This window comes from Silurus meridionalis, chromosome 24 (genome assembly GCF_014805685.1).
Source record: "Silurus meridionalis isolate SWU-2019-XX chromosome 24, ASM1480568v1, whole genome shotgun sequence".
Classification (NCBI taxonomy): domain Eukaryota; kingdom Metazoa; phylum Chordata; class Actinopteri; order Siluriformes; family Siluridae; genus Silurus; species Silurus meridionalis.
The window spans coordinates 9,808,596-9,830,861 of NC_060907.1; the positions used below are offsets into that span (position 1 = coordinate 9,808,596).

At 40.0% G+C, this 22,266-nt stretch overlaps 2 protein-coding genes across 4 annotated transcripts; one reads left to right on the forward strand and one right to left on the reverse strand.

Annotated features, from left to right (window-relative positions):
- Positions 1–236: 236 nt before the first annotated feature.
- Positions 237–17,138, forward strand: si:ch211-214c7.4. Its single transcript, XM_046837680.1, has 6 exons — positions 237–446; positions 6,815–7,517; positions 7,598–7,679; positions 9,122–9,291; positions 9,428–12,013; positions 14,285–17,138. Exons 2-6 carry the CDS (start codon positions 6,902–6,904, stop codon positions 15,319–15,321), a joined length of 4,491 nt encoding a protein of 1,496 aa, XP_046693636.1. The 5' UTR covers positions 237–446; positions 6,815–6,901; the 3' UTR covers positions 15,322–17,138.
- Positions 16,674–21,545, reverse strand: c24h19orf67 (chromosome 24 C19orf67 homolog). Of its 3 annotated transcripts, none has more exons than XM_046837685.1 (8): positions 21,447–21,545; positions 21,202–21,327; positions 20,915–21,092; positions 20,256–20,397; positions 19,480–19,580; positions 18,260–18,514; positions 17,785–17,943; positions 16,674–17,460 (listed from the first exon to the last, which is right to left on the reverse strand). In XM_046837685.1, the coding sequence occupies exons 2-8, from the start codon at positions 21,290–21,292 to the stop codon at positions 17,388–17,390; spliced, it is 999 nt and encodes a 332-aa protein (XP_046693641.1). In that variant the 5' UTR covers positions 21,293–21,327; positions 21,447–21,545; the 3' UTR covers positions 16,674–17,387. The 3 variants fall into 3 exon arrangements, with proteins under 3 accessions (XP_046693641.1, XP_046693640.1, XP_046693642.1); XM_046837684.1 differs by having other exon boundaries at positions 16,674–17,482; XM_046837686.1 differs by lacking the exon at positions 18,260–18,514 and having other exon boundaries at positions 16,674–17,482.
- Between the last annotated feature and the right edge of the window lie 721 nt (positions 21,546–22,266).

Below are 22,266 nucleotides of genomic sequence, written 5' to 3' on the forward strand. Positions count from 1 at the left end.
AGTACCAACACCGGGTCAGGTTTTACTCGACGGGATTAATCACAAAACGGGTAAGTGATTAAAGATCTCCAGCACCGCGTCGTGAACCAGAACCAGAACCAGACTGAAGAGACGGTTCAAGATGGGTCATGATGGAGTGGGCGTGGCTACCCGACGCGGCTAATTTGCATAAGCAAAGGCGAGCCAGGGAGGGGCGCTAGTTTATAAATGTAGACACCGGGGCAGGTCGGGGGAAATCGGGGATTTGTGCGTGGGTTTAGTCTCGGAAACACCACGGGGCTGAAGCATTGCTTGCTCCAGTCTTAACGCTCCTGGGACTGTGCATGATTATAGTCTATACTGCATCTTCTGATCTAACGGCGGTAGAGCGCGCGCTACAATTTCGCGCTTTCTTTACCTCCCCGCGTGCGCTCGGTTTGACGTGAGAGGCGAGAGGCGGCCTACGGGTGAGTGCAATAAACCCCTTCACGCATCACGTTGTCTCCTTTAAACACGCCGCTGTGGATCTCCGGCTTGCGTGTCTCGACCAAACCAATTTAATTGACGGTAGAGTGCGAATGCGGCTTTCATTATTATTATTATTATTATTATTATTATTATTATTATTATTCTCATCTTGGGTAGAGATGCCCAAACGGAGCTGTTTTTGTTTATCTTTCCTCGTGTGTGTGCGCGCGTGCATGCATTGGCTTTTTAATCCGTTTGGCTACACGCGTCTTTTCTTTCTCAGAAATAAACCCTGGTGAATGTAGTTCACATGCACTGGTCACGCCGCGCGCTGCAAACTGTGAATCTAATGGCTGTCTTGCAAATTTGGTGGCTTTCATTTCCTTATTACTAACCCAAAGCGCCATTACTGAAACCCTGGCCTTATGGTAACATGTTTTTTAAAATGTAGCTATCGACTGATTCGGGCTTGGTCATGCACTAATGATGGTACACAGTCTGGGATTTTCTGGTTTAGGAATTACTAGATGCTGGATTGTTCACACGTGCATGCGATAATTAATGTTATTTTTATAGGAGGTTGTAGACATGGACTGGTTGGTGTGGTGTGAGCGTTGGTTGTCTTTGTAAGATCAAGCGAGTTTGTGCCTGTAAGCATATGAGCTACTGAATTTAGATTGAATCCGGATAAAATGTCATCTGATCCCGTATCATTTACCGTACACTTACTAACTGGCACATCAAATCGATAAACTGTAATACACCATCATTGATTTTGTAAACGTCCAATTAAAGTCTGCTTTTTACACATCGGGGTGGTCACCTAATCCATGTTTGCCTTCCTGATTTATGAAATGGGATTGCATCTCAGTATGGGTTTCTACACCCCCAAAATGGTGTCTCTACAAGTTCAGGATCCGAGTTTGCTTTGAATGGAAGGTGTGAGTTTTGCACTTAAGGAATGGGGATTTTTTTTTTAACCCTGTTGGCCAGTGGCAGCTGCAGTGCTTCTGGTCTGACTTCTGGGCTCATTTGCAAGCCATCCTGTTTACAATTGGGTCATTTCAAGGTGACAACTGCTTTGGGCTGCTTGTGTGAACTCCTGTCTGTATTGTAGTTTATGGGTTGACAGTTTTGCGTTGCATGGCCATGTTACAGTTCTCGACTTCGATCCTTATCCTTCTATCTGTATGTATGTGATTTTCCAAAAGACAAGATTTGCAACATGATTAAATAAGTGTTGCCATGGATCTTGTTCACATATGCAGAGTGTAATTGCAGTTAATCAGACCTTGTGAAAGTTAATCCCATGGTGTGACATTTGTACATAATTTTTTTTGCATCATGACACACATTGGGTTTCTAACAAACAAGCCAGTAGTTGCATTTCCTATTCCTATTTTTCAGTAGTGAAACACATGAACCTGGTTGTATCTATTGGAATGAAACAGCTTTACAAGTCTCTAGAAAAATTTCCTGAGGTTTTTGATAGCTAGATTAAACCATTCTGGTAGTTTGGTGTTTTGGTTTCAGCTTCAGATGCTCCACCCATGTCATATGCAGCATCAAAAAGCTTTTTTGTAAACCTTCTAGGTCCAACCTTCAAACCAAACACTGAGCTTTCTGACAAGCTGTTTACAGCCAGTGAATTGAAATCTAACAAATTTGCCATTGGACAGTGAGTCCTGAAGAAACCCTATGTCCTGTGCATTATAGTAAAGTTTACCATTTCAGCCCACAAAAGCCTGTTAATTAGCTGATTGTTTCCTGCTCCAACACACCTAATTTAACTAAACACTAATATCTGCAGGAGAGGAAGATTGGAGCCTGTAGGACCATTCTGTATTTAGTCATCTACCATGTCGCTCTTTTGTATAAAGATGGATGGTGCTTGTACATGTTTGTTTACAAAACGCTCAAGTGTTTAGTGAAGCTATGCCTTTGTCCACTCTCTTGCATGCCAAATTGTAGGCTTGTCAATTGGTGTAATAGCTCAGCTGTGTCAAGTTATTTTAGACACCTATTTCTGTGAGGGCTTTCAGCATAACTTAACATTGTTTCCAAAATTGTCACTAGGCAGACTAGTAAAGTGGAAATGCTACACCAGTGATGATGGTACGAATACTTTTTTTGTGATTGTGTAGTTTGTAGGATTAGTCTCTCAAATCGTTAGAGCTTAAGGCCAAATGGTTATTAAGTATTTGAGTGCTCTCAAAGTTGCTTTTTTACTGCCAGCAACTTTGCAAAGGGATCAAGAGTTTAATGTTGGCACTGGACCATTTCCAGGTCAGTAATGAATATTGTGCTTTACCATTACACCGCTTTGAAATGGGTTCAATAGTTGTCAACAACAGCTTAGCAACTGCCTGACTCACATCCTGCTTCAAGTATAGTGTTTGGCTTATAAGCAACTGGTCTCTATATAATCCATTTAGGCATGACTCCTATCCATTACTAACTGCCGGTCGCTAAATCCCTACTGCATCATGCCAAGTTACTCAACCCATCAGGCAACCGTTCACCATTGATACCACTCTTGTTTTTTAAAACCTTTCTACCAAAGTAAGAACGTAGTTTCGTTTATGTCCTGTGTGCTTGCGGGTAAAAGGCCTGTGCCTGCCACCTGACATTGTCTCTCTGTTTTAGTGGCTTACCAAATGCTTCTGTCTTGTCCCCACTGCTAATTTGGCACTTTCTTGTTTAACACTGGGAAAGCAAACACCTGATATTGAGCTATGCAATGTGGAATTTTATCACATTTGTATGGCCAATACTATAGCAGCTAGATGATACGGTTTGCTACTGCAGGCCATTTCCTGGTTATCTCTACCATCATGATCAGTTAACCCTCTCAGGTTTCTGCTCATACATTTAATGGACACCAGAAGCATGGTTTTGAATAAACCCCCAACACAAAAAGAGACATTACTGTGGTTAAGGCTTGGTAATGGGGGTGGGGGTATTGAGGGTGTGGTCTTCCTGCTGATGGATGGACCTTTTCTCTGTGGATTAAACCGGTTTTATAGGTTGCGCTAATAAGCTTCTATAGGTCACAAAAGAATGAGGAAATTGATGGTGGGATTAGAAGTTGTGTGAGCATTATCGCAGGAAAAGGTATTGATGGAAGATTGTAGCAGATGAGGGAGAAACAAGGCTGAATCAGAACAAATTGTCTTAGACGCCTTTTATTTTATCCTGTGTTTAGAAATCCACCATAATATCTAAACAGTTCAGAATTTCATTAATCTAAGCACAATCCTTCATGAATATCACTTTAAAATAAGATCTTCCACTGACATTCTACACCCATGTTTTATACATCTTATTAACATCACATTACCATCACACTAGGAAGAAAACCAACATCGGTTCTGTACTATAAACGGCAATCAAGTCAGTGTAGCGTCACTGAAAGGGCCACAAAGTGTCTCAAATCTGCTTCTCATGCTGATGCACTTCAGGGCCCCAGTAAGAGGGGTTACAAATTGGCAATCCGCCAGCGCCCTCACTGGTAGCTGGGACATTGACGTAGTATAGTAGTATGGTGGGAGAGAGAAGGATGAAAAGTATGAAAGCTATGAAGGAGAAACAATATTTCAGCAAGAGTTTGCAGCTTTGTGAGCACTATTGGCATGGTGAAAGTGCAGCCTTTTAAGGTTAGATTATGTGCACTGTGGATTCATGAACTCTTCTCACAGATGACCCTTTTGTTGCCTGTGTTTGTATGGCAGAAGTGGCACTTGTTTAGTTTGTCAAATACAGAAGTATGCTGTTGTGGATGCTTTTATGATCTAACCGCTAAAACCTCTCATTTTGCAAGATGACGGCCAGAAAAAAAACTGCTTTAGCTAGAAGAGATGTTTTGAAATGAAGGGGAAAGATGGATTTGGTCATCATGCTGGCTCTGGTGTCAAGAATGCAGGATGTGGCCAGCTTGCAGCTGCACAGGAACACAGTACACACACACACGAGCTCGGCTTGGAAGAGCTGTTGAACTGGAGATTTGTGAGCTTTTCCAACATTCTATAAATCGTGCAAAAAGCATCTCATGACTGAGCACCCAAATGTGCTTGTGGTTGTCTAGCTAATGTAACCCCACCCTTTGCTTACACGCTTTTTAATAAACTCCCTCTACTGCTTCAACAAAAGCCTGCCATCACACACACACGGTAAGCTTTTTGTAAATACGCCATTCCCTGTTCCATGCTTTAGCTTTAAACGTTTCCTCCGTGCTCATTAAATGGGTCATATTTAATGGCTATGCTCTAATAAACAGAGAGGCAGAACGCCAGCCGACATGGAATATGCAGACCAGAATAATGAATATATGGGAGGAATGGGGCTTGTTCTTGTATCCTGGTCTAGACAGTATTTTGAGTTTATATCTTCTGTGAAAGGGAGAGAATGGCGATTAAATGGGTTTTCTGACTGGGCTAACTCCCACCTCCAAGATATATTTTTACAGAGGTGCTTAAAAGAGCATAACAGAGGAAATATTTCTTGTCCCGCTCAAGTCAAAGACTGCAAATTTATCAGGTCAGACTAAATCTCGCACACACCAGACTGTGTGGGTGAAAATGGGTAAAATTACCGGATAAAAATGGGGTGGGATTATGAAGAATAAATAAATAAATAAAACCTGCTGACTTCTGACTTAGAAAGTCCATCTCAAAATGGGTGTAGGACTACAGAACTTTATTAGGAAGGAATTGTAAAAAAAGAATAATAAATTGCTACTACTTTACAGTCTACTAATTTTTAAATCTGATGTCCTGTTCTCTACTTATAAAGCAAGGAATATGCTTTCTTTTACAAATGTTACATCCTGAACAACAGTTTTTATTGGTATAGTTGCTATCTGTCTTTAGAGCATTGCATAAATATGTATATATGCATATTTTGGTATAAAACACATTTGATTGAGGCTTAAACATTGAAGGACATCTGAAGCATGAAGTTGCTGCTCATGGTGCTCTAAAGAAGTGCCTGTATTTATTTACCATTCTTTATAGAATTAAACTTCTCTCCTTCATGCGTTACACATTGTACAAATGGCTGCATCAGTACTGCACACGATAACCATTTAGTTTGTCACTAATTCATATGCTCCATTTGTCTTTCCTCTCTGTCCTGCAATACAGAGAACGAGTTGAATTTCACCGCTTCGGTCTTGTTTGTATTAGATCCCGCACCTTGCCTAGCACACACCCACACGTTTTATTCACCCTCTTAGTGGCAGGTCAAGCCAGTTTCTGAACCTAGACAAAAGCTCTGTTGGCCAGGCCATCTGGTAGCAGGGAACAGCTCTCGTATAAGGGTGACTGGGGGGGGTGGAAGAAAATTGGGCAGTGGGGAGTAGAGGTTTAGAGAAAGAAAAAAGCCCTGATTTAAAGGGCAGCAGAAGAATAGAGAGGTCAGTGGGTTCAAAGCTTTTTTTTTTTTTTCCCTCTTTCTCTTTCTCAAAGGGTTTCTGCTTCCATTTTAAGTTTTTTGCACATTTTGCTTTGACCTCACTTGTAATTCACAAAACAGGATATGGTTACAGTAATAATATGCCAAAAGAAACTAAACAGATTAAGGAATACAGAAGTCTGAGTAAAGCCTCCACAATCTCCACTATCTTTTGTTGAATACCATGTACATTTCTCTAAAGCACTAACAATTTTCTTAGTGACCAGCATGACTCAGCATTCTTAAAGTGGCTAACGATTTTCAAACTTCAGTAAAACTGTGTGGTTGTGCAACAGAACCACAAAATATGTGGCCACTCAACAAAATTAAACCCACTGCACACACTTGTGTTAAGTACATGTGTTTCTACTGATGGGTGAAGCTCCTCCCTTATGTCTCATGTCAAGATCCTCTGACTATTAAACACATCTTGTTGGATTGTCATTATTATACTGCTAGGAAACGCTTTTATTCAGAAACATGTTCACAAGGGATTTTTCATACAATTTTTTTTTTCGTCTCATGTTTTAGATGAAATGTTTTCAATAGTAATTAACTTTTTTTGGGATTTGATGACTTTTGTCTGCCATGTATATAGCCCCGATGCTAACATGGTGTCGAAACTTAACTAAGTGACTCACTCAGTAATATTATGTATGTAATTATAAATCAGGCAAATGGAATTTATAGTGAGTGCAGAACTATTTTTAAAGAACTGGTGAATCAAATGAGGCAGTACTGAGTGTTTAAAACGGGAGTCTTACTGAAGTTTAAGATACTTGGATTTTTGAATGTTAGTTTGAGAGTTAATACATTTTGTAACTAAATCATTCGTATTAATGAATATTTTTGTCCGAGAAAAATTGTTTTCTTGAACGTTAATGGTTAATTTTCTTTTCATTCTATTTATTTGAAGGTAAAGTTGACATCCTAACACCTGATACTGGATTAAGGCGTGTACAGCACAGTATTACCAGGCACAAATTACCAGGCAGCAGTTGAGATGAAACCAGATGAAGTAGCTACAACTCCGGCTGAGCCAGCGGATGATGCAGTTGAGCCTGTTCCTGGAGCTGCTGTCAATGAGGAGCAGGAACATCAAGACTCGAGTCCATCGTCTCCACAGCCTGAGAAGCCTCAAAATGAAGGCATGCAGGAAGGAGCACATGCAGTGTTGCCGCCTCTTGATAAAGAGGTAAATGAAAAGTTTTTAAAGCCTAAGGACAAGACTAAAGCACCAGTAAAGACCAAGTTGGGCACTAAAGCAACCACTACAACAGGTCCCACATCTCGCTCCACTACAGCTCAAAGCCGAGTGGCCAATGGTGTTATGAAGACTGCGTCAATTGGTGCAAGTAAGAAACCTGTGAGTACGGCCACAGAGATGAAAAGTACCTCTGGTGGAACATCTGCTCAAGTCAAGAAAGTGCCCACTGCAACAACTGTAGCTCCAAGAATGCAGATGAAGGCAGCTGAAAGAAAAGCTGTTGGGTCTTCCAGGCCAGTGCCCTCCACAAGCAGCGGGGTAAGGAAAACGGCAGCAGGAACAACCTCCTTGACATTGGGCAAAATGCCAGGTGCAGGAGTCAGCAATGCTTCATTCAAACCCAAGACCACAGGTACAGCTCAAAAGAAATACTTCGCAAATCTCTTATTTCCAAACAGTGTTGCTCAACCTATCTATCGGTCTCTCCTGCAGCACCAAGGCCTACTCATGCACCTACTGCCAAAGCCAGTGTTTCAGCTCCCTCTAAAGCTGCCCCCATACCAAAGACAACGAGGTAAGCCCAATGATGTAGGAGTGTTTGTTGCATTTGTACTTTAATTGGGGGGTACAATCCAGCCCCTTCTGTTTTGCTGCCAGTTTTAGTGTGCTGAAGTTTCCTTTAGAGGTTTACTGTGGATTTTACAGATAGCAATGTTGGATCGTACTTGTTGATACCTGATAATCAACCATTAATCAGTTTCATAAAAATTTTTTAAATGGATACTGGATAAAAAAACCACAATGTCAAATTATACTGTCCTTTATAACAAAATAAAAAACATGAATATATTCATTACTAAATATAATTATGTAATTAATAAATCAAATAGCACTCTCAGTGCAGCACACAGTCTCGTATGTGTGTTTTAAAAAATTAAATAAAAAACGATGGTGTCAGTGATTCACCTCTAGAGGCTGCTCTTGGACCAGAAGCTAGAAAATCGGTATGAATTTTTACAGATAGTTCCCGCATTTAACTACGGGTGGCGATTATTTAGCAAAACCGATTAATCGGTCAACCTATTCTTTCCTTCACACAAACCTTTAATTTATTCTGTAATTTTGTCAACAGAACTGGTGACAAAATCACTGTACAAACGCTGACAAAAACGTGTACTTCCTCCCTAATGCAACGCTTTATTCGATCAAAAACCCCATCAGCGTAAATCCAGCACAACCACAAGCAATAGAAGCTTGTGCACGGACACAAAGTTGATTAAGTTAATTTCATCTTCAGAGCACTCTGGAGCTGACAGTTTTACAGAATGCAGTAAAAGACTTCTACAATAGTAAAATATTTTCTACACATACAGAAACAAACTGGATATTAACAGTTTTAAAACAAAAGGTTTTATGGATAGTGGAGATTTCCCTAAATGTTCTGTCCCTATTTCCCTAAATGTTCTGTCCCTATTTCCCTAAATGTTACTGTGCTTTGATGTATAGCAGTCTCTATACGGCGTTGTCTTCTTATATTTATTGGCTGCCATGACACATTTTACTTATTTTTAGTCATGCTTGTAAAACCCCCCCTACATAATTTTTAATTTCCCTGCTTATGTTCTCATCCTGTCCATTTCTGCTTTTTAACCTCTGAATCAGTCGGTCATCTCTTTGCATTTACATGATATAAACTAATGGGTAGGTCCAGATCTTTTGTGTTCATTGCTGAACAATTGGCCATTGTGAAAGCTTAGTTTGTGGGAGAGAGCACGATCAAAGCATGTGGGGCTTTGAGTTTAAGCATTTAAGCATGTTGCGCATTGTAAACATTTAGAAGCTCTGCGCAATATCCATTTTGCCCATTTTTTTCTATTTTTATTGCAATGGAAATTAAGTTTTTGTAATTTAAACGAATTTGTAGACAGCTTATGTCATTATCTTAATGGCAGCATTTCTGCTTTCCTATTCACGGTTAGTACATTTTGATGGAATCAGAATTATTTTTGTGTTTAGGCCCACTGTAGCAACTGCTTCTCGCCCTATGACTTCCACTGCACCAGTTAGACTAACAACCACTGCTGGTAAACCAACAGCATTAAAAACCGTCATCTCTACTCCCTCTGCTGCTGACTCTGCATCATCACAGCCTTCAAAAGTCTCTGCTTCTGTAGCAGCTAAAAAAGGTAGGGCAACTTTTCCCCAGCTTGAAAACTACACTTCTTAAAAAGGAGTGGTCTTCGGGTTATAGGCATTTACCCATGGCATTTTACCCTTTCAAAAGTTTGTGGATACCTATTTAAATCTTCTTTTGCATTCTAGATATGAAAACAACCACCAGTGCAGCATCCAGAAAACCAATGGCCTCTACCACCACTACGCGCTTTACGGCTACAAAGGCTTCCAAACCCGAACCTCCCAAACCTGCTGCAAAGCGATTACCAGCAGGCCCGAAACCCTCTCAACCAAAATTGGATGAAGCAAAACAAGTACCAACACGAAAGGTCCCCCCAAGTCCTCGAAATATTTCCTCACGCCCTGCTGCAGGCAGAATGGCCAGAGACTTCAATAACCAAAAGCAGGGAGCAAATGGTAGCTCTGTAAAGCATCAAACAGCCAAACCAACACAGTCTGTTTTGCCATTAGTTGTCACAGAAAAACCTTCTAAAGAACAATCATCTGAGCCTGTGGAGCCCTCTGCAGTTTTGGAAACTGCAGCCTCTGTAACAACTGCAGCCTCTGTAACAACTGCAGCCATAGCACCTGTAGAGTCTGTGATGGACGCACCTTCAGTAGAGCTAGCGCAGCATGATCAACAGACCAGTGCACTTGTGGAAGGTCAGGAAGAAGGATTACAAGTACCTGCCCCAGAGCCTACAAATGTAGAGTGTGTTTCTATCAAACAAACAATAGATGATGAACCATTAACCATTCAGTCAGAAGCTAATGTGCCAGTATTTGTAACATCTAATCCGCCAACCCTAGTCCCTGAACCTGAAAACGTTCATGACAATATTTTGGTTGTAACACCAATGGCACAAGAACTGAATGAGCAAGATGCTGTAACTGCTTCTCCATGTGAGGTCCCACTTACTGCCCAAGTGCCTCCTAAGGATTTGGAGGTTGTTGAGAAGCAAGAGCAAATCATTTGCACTTTGGAAGAGGATGAGGATGAGGAGAGGGAGGGCAGTCAGCAGGTATCTGTATCTGACATGAGTGGTACACAGCCCACTGAAGAGTCCAGGCCTGGTTCAGCAGGTCTGACTGGTTCAGTATGGCGAGCAGGAGGCCTGCCCTCAGAATTTGACTCGGAGGATGTAAGCTGCAGCCAGCAGGGGGCCTCAGAGCTTAGTGCTCCTGGTGTTTTGGAGGGTACTGAAAGTATGGATGACCTAGGTGAGGCTAGCCTAAAAGGTGCTGATGGTGAAGGTGCATCAGCTGGATCTCCAGACTTTGAGAAGTTCCCTGATATTCCGGTCAATGAAGAGGATGACTATTATGAAGATGACGATGAGGATCATGTTGACGATATGGAAGTGGGATCAGAAATGACTGAAGACCCACACAGGCAGTGCAATGACAATGAGGATGAGGACGATGATGTAGAGATGGCAAGTGAGGGCATCACAGAGAGTGGTCTTGAGAGTTATGGAAATGCAGATGAAGATGACTTGGCAGAAGACTACCGCTTGGACAACCTGAACCGTATGCAACCTTCATCTATTGTTCCTGCTGCACTTTCTGCAGAAAGTCAATTTGCTGATGCGTGGATGCAGTCACTACAATCAGATTCTACCTGTGTCTCCAATCCTTCTTCCAACCCATGGCAAACATACTCTGAATCACCAAAGCAACCTGCTGCTCAAGCCTGTTTGGATGTTGAAAGTGCCAATACTGATCTTTCCTCTCCTGAGTCTCCAGGCTTTAGAGATCCAGTTCCAAGCTCATCTGAGCTGCCTTTAGTGCATGCTGCAGAGATTGATATGGGCTTTAGTCAAGGATTGACATCCTATTCCCAACACATTTCTCGGTCTAGCACTCTAGTGGGCCCCGAAAGATCAATCAATACAAGCAGAGATGCAAGCACACCTGAGGAGCCAAAAAACTACAATATTAGCCCTGGACTAGAGAACCCAAAACTGCCGTTACCAGTTTTGCCAGACATTATGCAGGATCTAGGTCTCTGTAAATCTGAGTGTGCAGGATCTGAACATGAAGAGGAAGAACTGGAGACTTTGCCTGCAGATGACATGTTTGTTGGTCTGTCAACTGTGACTACTTCTGCACAATCCTCCCACTCTTCTGCCACAGGGGAAGAGGCCAGTGATACAGAAGGGGACATGCAGATCAGCGACCTTATTGAAACTGGTTCCACCGGAAATGAATGCTTTGACAGTAAGCAAGCTGTTCACAGCATGTCTGCCTTGGTGGAGGAATGTGAGGAGGCATGCGTGGAGATGGAGGGAGGCGGTGGAAGTGATACTCCTCAGTCTGCCACTTCGGCTGCCTCCTATGGTTTTGAGTGCACAACCTCTAACTCTAATGCTCAGTCTACCACAGAGAGTTGTATCAAAAGCCCAGGCATTTTCTCTCTCGAAAATGAAGAGCAGCTCCCGGATGAAGCCAAAGACCTATCACTTATTAAGGAGCTGAACCTTCCACCTGCTGATGCTCCTGCAGTTGCTAATGTCCTTGAACAGGAAGGAGAGTTCCAGATGAACCCTGAGCAGCAGTACATGCTCTGTGGGAAGGTCACTGAGGAGTTGCCAGAGCCTTGCATTGTCCCCAGTCAGACAGGCTTGGATAGCTCTTCCCCTTCACCAACAGAGCACCAACAAAACTTGGATCTTGATGCACCACATCCCTATTACTCCACAATATGCGAAAAAACTGATAGCTTCTTGACAGGTAATGTATAGACTACACTTTGCCAATGCACCTTTCAGTGTTCTTTGCCGTCTGTCAGGGTCTTCCCAGGTTTGTCTTAATGCCAAAAATTGGAGAATTTTAAAAGGTAGAGAAAAAAAAAGGTTGATCATTTAAAATGGTATTGCCACTCCAACATTATTAATGGTAAGTTACCAATATATGGCTTAAAAGTCCTGTATGTGCAATAACTACTTCTATTTCCAATTAGACTGTTTTGTTTCACTCTTTTTTTTAAAGTATTGCCTTTGACTGGCATGAATTGTGGTGTTTGTCGTACATGAAATGAATTCAACATGAAGGAACTGTGGGCTTGGACAATTTTTGTGTGTAATTATCATGGCATTTTAAATACAAATACTAATTAATTGTTTTTGTATTTTGTTTACTCTTCTCATTGAGTTTGTAAGTCTCCTTTCTTCTTGACTTTTACTTCTGTACCCCCTCCTCCACACACATGCCTTGTTTCTTCTTTGCACTATTGGGTTTGCTTAACCCATACACATGTTTTGAACTATATATTTTTTTTTCCTTTTTGAGTATTTACTGTCCTAGCTTTAAATAAAGGATAGACATTTAACACTACCAACTTTTTTCAGTATTTTATTTTTAATTAAAAGGTGATTATAATTGATAACTGATAACAATGTGGTTTATGCAGAATTAAAATGACCATTGTTTAATGCATAACAAGCATAATCCAAAATCCGGTCATTGGATTGAATAGTTTCCTCCAACCCCAAATTTAATTGTTGTTACATACATACTTAAAATTTATATTCAAGTATTATGGTTTTATTTATGTTGAGGGTTAATTCCTACAAAAGTCCTAATAGGCCATGCATTATAAATTTTATTCTCGTTTCCTCGTGATCAGTACTTAATTTTTCTGTATATTCATAACCATAACTATATGTGGCAGCGGGTGCCCACATTGGCTGCCACAAATGGTTTTGTTTATCAGGATGCTGCGAAGATGCCTACAGAACACGCTCTTATGACGAATACACAGAAAAAGGAATGTTCTAGATGCAGCAGCAAAGATAACAAACGTTTGTGGCAACGGATGCATGGGCACATGCCGGTGCGGGCTGTGCTTGCTGCTGCCACAAATGCTTATAGTTATTATCCATGATGCTGCCTCTAGAACATGCTCTTATTACAAATAGACAGAAAAATTTAGTACTAAACATGAGGAAACAATTATGTCAAGTATAAAGTCATGATGAGAAAACAAGAATTAAAAAACGCATGGCCTATTGTTTAAATTTCTACATACATGGACATATTAATCTAGTAAACAGTTTTCCTTTAATGGCAGCTTTACCACCTTTTACACACAATTGTTACATTTGTTAAACTGGGGTTGGCTCCTATTCCAGTCTGCTTCCACTATTTTAGTGTACCCCTCTATGCCTTCACCCCCCACCCCCAATCTATCCTGGCTCCTTCTTGAATCCCACCGTCCAGAGGGAAGGAGCAAGCTCGAGATCTACAAGGCTTCTGGATCTCATTCTTTACCAAGGTGCTTAGTTGTCCTTTCCCTGTTTGACCCTTTCAAATGCCTTCATCTCCATGTGGTTTGGTTCTTCTGCTGTTCATCTGACCCACCACTTGGGGCTGACCAATTGCTATGCTTTGACCACCATTCAAAGTTCAATTCTGTCAGATGAGCTTTTTGTTTGTTTTAATGGAGGACATGCACTGACTTGCAAAAGACAATCACTTGGTCTGTCCACTTTGATATGCTAAATGATGTGCACCCTTTAACTGAATTATGTTGCACTTAGTACAGTGATCTTGTTCACTGTAATTGTTGCTTGAGGCATGCTCGTGTGTGGTGTGTGTGCTCCTTCTTATTTGCACATATTGCTACTTTGATACGCATGGTGCTTGCATGTATTCATCCAGTTGCTTTGGTTGAAGTGGTTGTATATTTTCTTTTTTTCTTTTTTTTTTTAACACAAGCCTTTTCACTCTTCACAATAGTCGGTGGTTACTGCATATACAGGGCGTGGCCGCTTTCACTGCACAAAATCTCATGAAGTATTCTTATTCTGATGAATGTTTTTATATTAAATACTTTTTGTCTATAAACTTTCTCTGCCCTGCTTTCTGTGGTCCTCCACTACCAACTCTATTTTTTCCATCTTTCATTTACTGCTTTGTTTTACTTGTGTGTACATAGCACTCTACCATCTTATCCCTCTTTTTTTTTCTTCTTCTTCTAACATCTATTTGCCATGTTCACAGGAAGTGACCTCTGTGCTCAGCAGGAAGAAAAAGTGCCCAGAGTCCACAAAAAAAGGCCACCCAAGCATCAGTCGGGACTGCGTGTGGATCTTGTGACCCGACTGCCTTCTGATCTTCCTCCAAGGAAGCCAGATGTGGGGTGTAATGCTCAACTCCGGCGGCTAGAACTTCATCAGCAGCAGCTAGACGAGATTGAACAGAGGCGGGAACAACAAATCAGAAAGGCAGAGAGACCAATGAAGGAAGAAAATGGTGAGGAAAAGGAGGAGGTAAAGCAAGTGGAGGAAGAGCTTGAACAGAACAGGGAGGAGAAAGAGAAGGAGCTGGAGGAACAAAGAAGGGATCTGCTTCATCTGCAGATTCAAAAGCAGCAGCAGGAGCTGAAGCAAAGACAGCAGATCATGCAGTGGCAACAAGAGCTGGAACAGCAGCAACAAATTAAGCATCAAAACAGTCACCAGAAGAATTTAACTCCGGTTCTCCTGTCACCTTCTGGGTTGTGCACAATCTATGAGGCATTAGAGACCAGTGATGCAGAGGAAGACAGAATGGAAGACAGAGAACTGGTGCTGAAAGTAAAAGTAGAACATGAATGCTCCCCCAAAGTGCACATAACCATCCCAGAGGTAGGATCCAGTTCAGATCATCCAGATTCTCCACAATCACTGGGCACATTACCATCTCCAAATCCCATAAAGTACAATGAAGGTCTAACTCATTCTGGGGCTTTAGACAGCCCTCCTCTTTCTGGATCCAGCTCTCCCCAGGAGCTTGACTGGAATGAGAAAACTGATATTGTCCAGCAGCTGATTAGCCAGACCTTACTACTAAATGGAGATAAATGCTGCCCACTTTTGCTCCTCCCTGGTGGAGCTGCTGGGACACTGAGCCCACTAGAGACAAGCCTGTGGCCCAACCTGCCCCCGCTTACTCCACCTTCTGCCACAGTTACCTCTGTTAGCAGCTTCTCAACTGAGATTTCAGGCAGTTCTCCACAAGGGGAGTGGACAGTAGTGGAGCTAGAAACTCATCATTAAGGCCTACTAGAAAAGCCAGACTAATAGTAACAAATGCAGCTTTTGGGTGTAAAGGGTAATAATGACATGTACTGGATTCAGTTTTTGCTTTGTAAGCAACAATTTCTGAAAATTAATTTTCAGAACTTTTACAAAACCTTTTTACAAAAACTGTTTTCGTCACAGTGATTCTGTAATTTTACTCTCCCCATTGTCTCCACCTAATGCTACTGTATAAGAAGGATTTGACCGCTTTGTGTCTGAACAGTTTATCCTAATTTATTTTGTACAATTCCCTGCCTGTGCCAGACAGCCATGAAAATGTCAGCCATTTTGTTATTGCAAGTGTCTGGCTGTCTTTCTCTCATATAGCTTATTCTTTTTATGGGTAGAGCAGAGTAGGAGGCAGTTTTTGCCTCCATTGTAATCCATCTTGAAGACTTGCATGGAAGTGAGCTGGCACTATTAAGCCTAAAATTAAATTGGAATGAAATGATATGGCAATGAGTTCTGAAGTGTTATGATTAGCCAATATTCATTTATTTCAATTAACTGATGCAGTAAGTAAAGGAATAGTCATGAGGCTTGTGTCTTAACATACCAGTTAACTAGTCACAGTATGAAGGATTGAAAGGCATCAGTAATACATGAAACATTGGGTGTAATGATTCTAATAAAGGGGATCGTTTACAGGAAATTGTGCCATCTTACGGCACAACACTTGGATGAGTAAAATGGTAGTAATTCCACAAAATGTTCTATTGAATTTAAATGAAGGATCGGCACAACCAGCTTAATTTGGTAGAAAATGGTGCTTCTAATATTTCTGGAATGAAATTGATATTTATTGATCAATATAATTTGATACACAAACTGTTCAGATGCAGTGCTTCAACAAACTCTTTGTGGTAGTCCACACAGTCCTAAGCCATATTGAATCTGTTTGTGCCTCAATAATGTTCCTAAAACCAGGACAGACTATGAATTTTGCAAATATATTACACTGTGACCGAAGAGCTTGTCAAATTCTATAAACGGTTCTAGAACGTTTCATGTTGTACTGCCACTGTCCTGTGAAAAGTCTTTGTGTGTCGTGTGTCATTTGTGGTCATTTATGTTAAACTGTATAAACAAGGCATATTGAGTATATGGTTAGTCTTGTCCAAAAACTATAATTGTCCCCAAAGTTAAATAGAATGCTCCTTGAATTTGGGTAAATTTATGGGTGCAGATAAATTGGTAGCCTTTGAGACTGCCTGCTTGATTATGCTGATTTGTGACAATTTAGATTCTTGTAAAAAGTAGATTTTGAAAATTATATACTTTGGGTTTTTTTGTTTTTTAAGTCTGCTTTTAATACTTTAGTCTTGAGGTTTTATTTTTTTTATTCAAGATTCCTATAGATTAATCACTGAACACTACAATCAGGGAATTAAGTCTCCAGGTAATATTTAGACCAGTACTACTGTTTCTTTAATCACTGTGTGGAATGCCACATTTCATAACTTCATGCCAGCATTTAAGGAATGTGTATGCCAGACATACTGGAATCACTGTAATTAACAATCAGGGATCAATAGAAAAACAAAGGGATCAGAGTTACAAATGAAATACAGAAACTGTGATCACATTATGCACAAGTGGAAATATAATTATTGTTCTGTACTAGTTTGTGTATATTTTTGTAATTTATTTTCAAATGGAGGAATGTATTTTTGTATTTGGTTTGTAGATGTTATGAAACCATGGCAGCTCAATTTATTTGATAAAACTGTAATTTACCGTTTGTCCATTTCAATGCTGAAGGAAAAAAATAAATAAAATAAAGCTGATTGGAAGATTGTTGTATTTATTTTGTCTTCAAGGGTTGAGTAACATTTATAAAACACTGCCACAGAAAAAGACTGAATCAAAAGCATGTGATAGTATCTCTAAAACTAATTAGAACTATGATTAAAAGAAACTGAATTCTTACTGAACTTTTAAAAACGCTGTTCTCACGCCTGGCTGGCTGGCTGACTACTTCTTGCCGTGTCATTGTCTTAAAGGTTGTGTGATGCTTTGATCAGTCTGAGAAAGCAGCACCTTCAGCAGACAGTCTGTGGCAATACAGGAAGTTGGCTCCTCCTCACCCAGATACACCAGTGGCTTGTACTGACCCTGAGGAATTGTGCACAGCACCCTACAACACAGTCATTTCAAATGCACAGTAAATTACAGTAAACTTCTCAAATATAAACAGACCATGTAAATTATACAAGCCAATTTAAAATGTAATAAACTTCAATCTTAACTATTCTGAACAGCTTGGCACACTGAGCCTAAAAATTGACCACGCTAATTCTCAACAGCATTACAATGCTGCTTTGAGGACATGCCCAAAGAATTAACTATGCACAAATGGTCCATTGTATGTGAACAGATATTAGTCATGAATTCCCTTGTTCTTATACTGAGATGGTTATTGTGTGGAGAGCCTGTTACCAGTCAATGATGTCTTCAGAGTCTGGGTCAGGATAGATCTGTACCCACTTTCCGATAGACCACATCCTCAATACGGTTTTCTCCCCTGGCTTTCTTTCTGTCTGTTCTCTCAGTGCCTCTCCTTCCACTAAATGGATGTCCACATGGCAGAGGAAGTAACTACAATAAAACAAGCCACTTGTGAAGTGTTTTCTGTAGGCATATACTATACCACATTATTACAGTCCTGTTTGGGAACACAGTACTTGCGAGACAATTTTCTTTACTTTGAATATTCAAGAACTTGCTACATTTTTTATAAAGGAATAAAAACTTTCAGTCTAATTTCTTTCGAATCGAAGAGAATTTTGCTACAAATTATAGGACTACGGCATGTTTTGAGACACTTCTTTACAATATACTTCTGCATAACATTACTTCGTGTGTTATGTAGAAAAAATAAAAATGACTGATCATTTCTCTCTGTTTTACTCACTACTCTATATTGTTGCCTTCCATCCCCTTCTCTCTATTTGCCTCCTGTCCTATTTTCATCTCTTGTATCCCTTCTGTCCTCCTTTCACTCTTTTCCACTTCACCTACTGTCCCTGTCATTCGCTTCACGTTCCATCGCATGCGTTTGTACAGCTCATTGCTGGTTAAGGCCAGGAAAGGGGTGGGTTGACAGTAACGGAAGATTGACATCTTGATGTTCTCCACTTGACACTGGCCAATGTAGTATTGAGAGATACTGAGAGAGGGGGAAAAAACAAAAAACAAAAAAAAAAAAAACTGTAGATTATCAAGCAATTTCCAGACTGCATACGGAGACCTTCTACGCATTTAAAGGAGCAGCCTGCAAGCTAGAAAAATTGTATTAAACTTTTAATAGTACAATACGATTAAAGATAGTTCTAATATCCTAGTTTTTAGACTTTTGGTTTCTGGCTTGGAAAGTAGGCCAAGCTGCATTCGACTTGCTTCAGAAGTGGGAACTCGTAATCACGTCATTTATTTTGTGATGAGAATATATTGCAATATGTATATTTTTCCTGATTTAAATAATGAACTGTATAGTGAATATTGTATATGTAACAAGTAAATCTGCCTGTGTTGATGGATCCAAAGCAAATTCACTTTAATTTCTGAAAGATTCATTAAAAAGTGCATCACAGTTGATCGCTGTGAGCAGCCACATTGATTTTTCTTCACTTGATGAGACCATCATAAGAACCAAAATTTCCCAGTCTTGAGAACGTGAGGAAGAGAAAGAAAGGAAATAATCACAATAAAAGGTATAGCCTTGTTTATTTTTGTTGTCAGATGCTGCAAACATAGATTAATATAGTCACATAGATAAATATTCATAATAAAAACAGAAAATAAAAATATTCATTAAAACTATATAAAAAACATGATAAACTCATTATAAAAGAAGCATATTTTATGCCTATATATCACTAACGTTAATCTTTAGTCTGGTGAAACGACACCATTTTTACAACATACAAATATAGTAGTAAACAAATAGGAAACCCTCTTCATGCAAAGTCAAACTTTTACTACAAAATTTCAGCTGGTATCATTTGCATCAGCTGCAGAAACAAGAACGCAGCTTAAGATCTTAAGAAGCACATTTTTTTAACAAGCTTCATCTACATTGTCAGCATAATTGCAACATATACTGATACCAAACAGAAGGGAATGATGTCCTACCCCAGTGGGTCAGTCTCGGCCAGAGAGAGGTACCCGTATGAAGCGTATGTTAAGACCAGCTGTTCCAGCTGAATGCACAGTTGCTGGGAGAACTGCAACAACTGTGGGTTATGACACGAGAGATGGTGAATTTTTCAACAAATTAAGCATCTTGAAACAATGCTGCTAGAGTTTACAGTAGCTGGAATCAGTGTGGAAAAAAGAAAAACCTCTGTAATCTCGAAATAATTTCTTAATGGCCATGCTCTGTAATAGGTCTCTTCGTGTACTTTAAGAGAAAATGCAATTAACCAGCAGTTTGAGCTACAGAAGCTCGTCTGTTGGATCGGACCACACGGACCAGCCTTCGCTCCCCAAGTGCATCAATGAGCCTCAACCATACATAACCCCGTCGCTGGTTCACCACTGTTCCTTCCTTGGACCACTTTTAATAGATACTGACCACTGCAGACCAGGAACATCCCACAAGAGCTGCAGGTTTGTAGATGCTCTGACCCAGTCGTCTAGCCGTCACAATTTGGTCAAACTAAAATCTTTACGCTTGCCCATTTTTCCTGCTTCTAACACATCAAATTCGAGGACAAGATGTTCACTTGATGCCTAATAAATATCTCCCACTCACTAACAGCTGCCATGATGAAGAGATAATCAGTGTTATTCACTTCACTGGTCATAATGTTATATGTTATGCCTGATCAGTGTATTTATCAGTTTTTTTACTTTAGATAAAAACAGATCTAGAACATTCTGGTAAGTCATTTTGACCACGATCTTACCTGAATACGTATGTGCATGGGCAGTGATTGGCCAGAAACCGTGTTACGGGCAGCAGACTCCATGTAGTCGAAATAGGGCTGACATATCTCCAGGACTTTTGGCACCACACGAGCAAAAGCTTCATTCTGGGCATGATCTCCACTAGAGAAAACGTTCAAAGGTGATGCTTTTCAGTTGAATACTGATTTACATTAACAATAATAAAACATTCTTCAAAAACAATTCCCTGGTATGTCTCAATGGGGTAAACATCAAAGGTTGTATGTCGTACACTATTACAGGAAGCCAAAAATAATTTAGCAAATTGAAGAACCATCAAGTAAAACCATGAAATTTGACCCTCTGAGTTTGGGTTAGTGTCTGTATGAAGTTTTAAATATGTGCATGGGCTTCCTTTGGGTTCTCCAGTTTTCTTCTCAACATGCCGACATGTGATCTGTCTACGCTGAATTGCTTTTAGGTGTGGATAAGTGTGTATAAACGTTTCTGGCGTCTCATCCAAAGTTACCTAACACAGTATTTCCAGAATAAGCTCAGGATCCACCGCTGCACAAAACAGAATCATGCACTTACTGCAGATAAAGGAATGTATGTGATATGTGGAATATTTTATAAGCATGGGATTTCGGGGTTGACACGTAGTTTTCTTTTAGTGCACCTGTAGATGAGGTGGTTCTGATACGTGGCGACTTTGCTGAGTAGATATTGGAGTTGTTTTTCTACGAGGTGTAATTTATTATGCAGTAATTTCAGATCAGTGGGAAATGAACAGAAAGCAAGCTGCGCCTCCATGCAGTCTGCTTCTTCACCGACAGAGGGCACTACCGCATTGCAGTCTATAATGAAAGACACAAAGTGAGTTAATTGAATTGAATTATGTTATATTTGTAGTAAGTGAATAAGTGAAAGGATTATCATTTTTCTTTAAAAAAAAGAAAGGCTTACCGGCTTCTTTCTTTAATGTGTCGGTGTTATAATCCTCCTTAAACGGTAGCTTCTCTATCGGCCCCTCGGCAGCGCGCTCGAGCTCCGCCATTTTTAACCGACAACGCTAATATGTTAGCCTGGTAACTAAAAACACACACAAGAGCGTCATAAAATAAATAAAATGAAAATATAAGTACTTAGATATGTTCGAGTTATAAAAATATCCACGGGTGGATGTGAATTTGTGCGTTACTACTACACACCGCAATTGTTTAAAGCTGAAACGCGGTATTAGCCGAATCCAGGCTCCTCGTCGGCGCTCAGCGATCACGTGATCCATGTAACCTTGATGTTCGTGCTGCCTTCAAGGGACATCAAAATGATGGTTAACACACGTTTTCGACTCTGAAATTTCATATCAAGTTCTCTCTCTTTTTTTTTTTTTACAGTTTCTACACCCAACACAATTATAATATACTTTGTTACTAATCTTTACTATTTGTTTAGAGAACTGTTTCTGTCTCCAGTGGTAGGTAATACTTTTTTAATACTGAATGAGATTTTGATATATTGTATGAATTGCAAAATATTATAGATAATAATAAATAAATTGTTTAGAAGTGATCAGAAAACCTTTAATATCATGCTTTGTGCTGCACTTGTATGTGTGAGAATCAGGAACATTTTACATGTGGAGGAAACACAAGTACATGATTTAATAGTAGAAATTACCTGGTTTAATTTCCCAATGAAGATTCAAGATTAGTTTTACAGCTTGTTTGAAACCAGAATCAAGATTCAGCTGGGCAATTTTTTATACTAATAATTTACCAAATATATTGCAAATTAGTTTGGTTTCAAAACAGTTACACACTTAATATTCAAATTCCTATTAGTTGCTTGCTCATGCTACATTCAAGTGCTCATTAATATCTGGGTGAATAAGAGTTTCTCACTTTGGCCATATAAGAACAGGTGTATTGGCTGATGGTATTGGCTGATCTGAACAGGGCGTTTCTAGACGAGATTATGTGTAGGTAAAAAGTAGATGACCTGGCCAATACAATCACCTGATCTAAATCC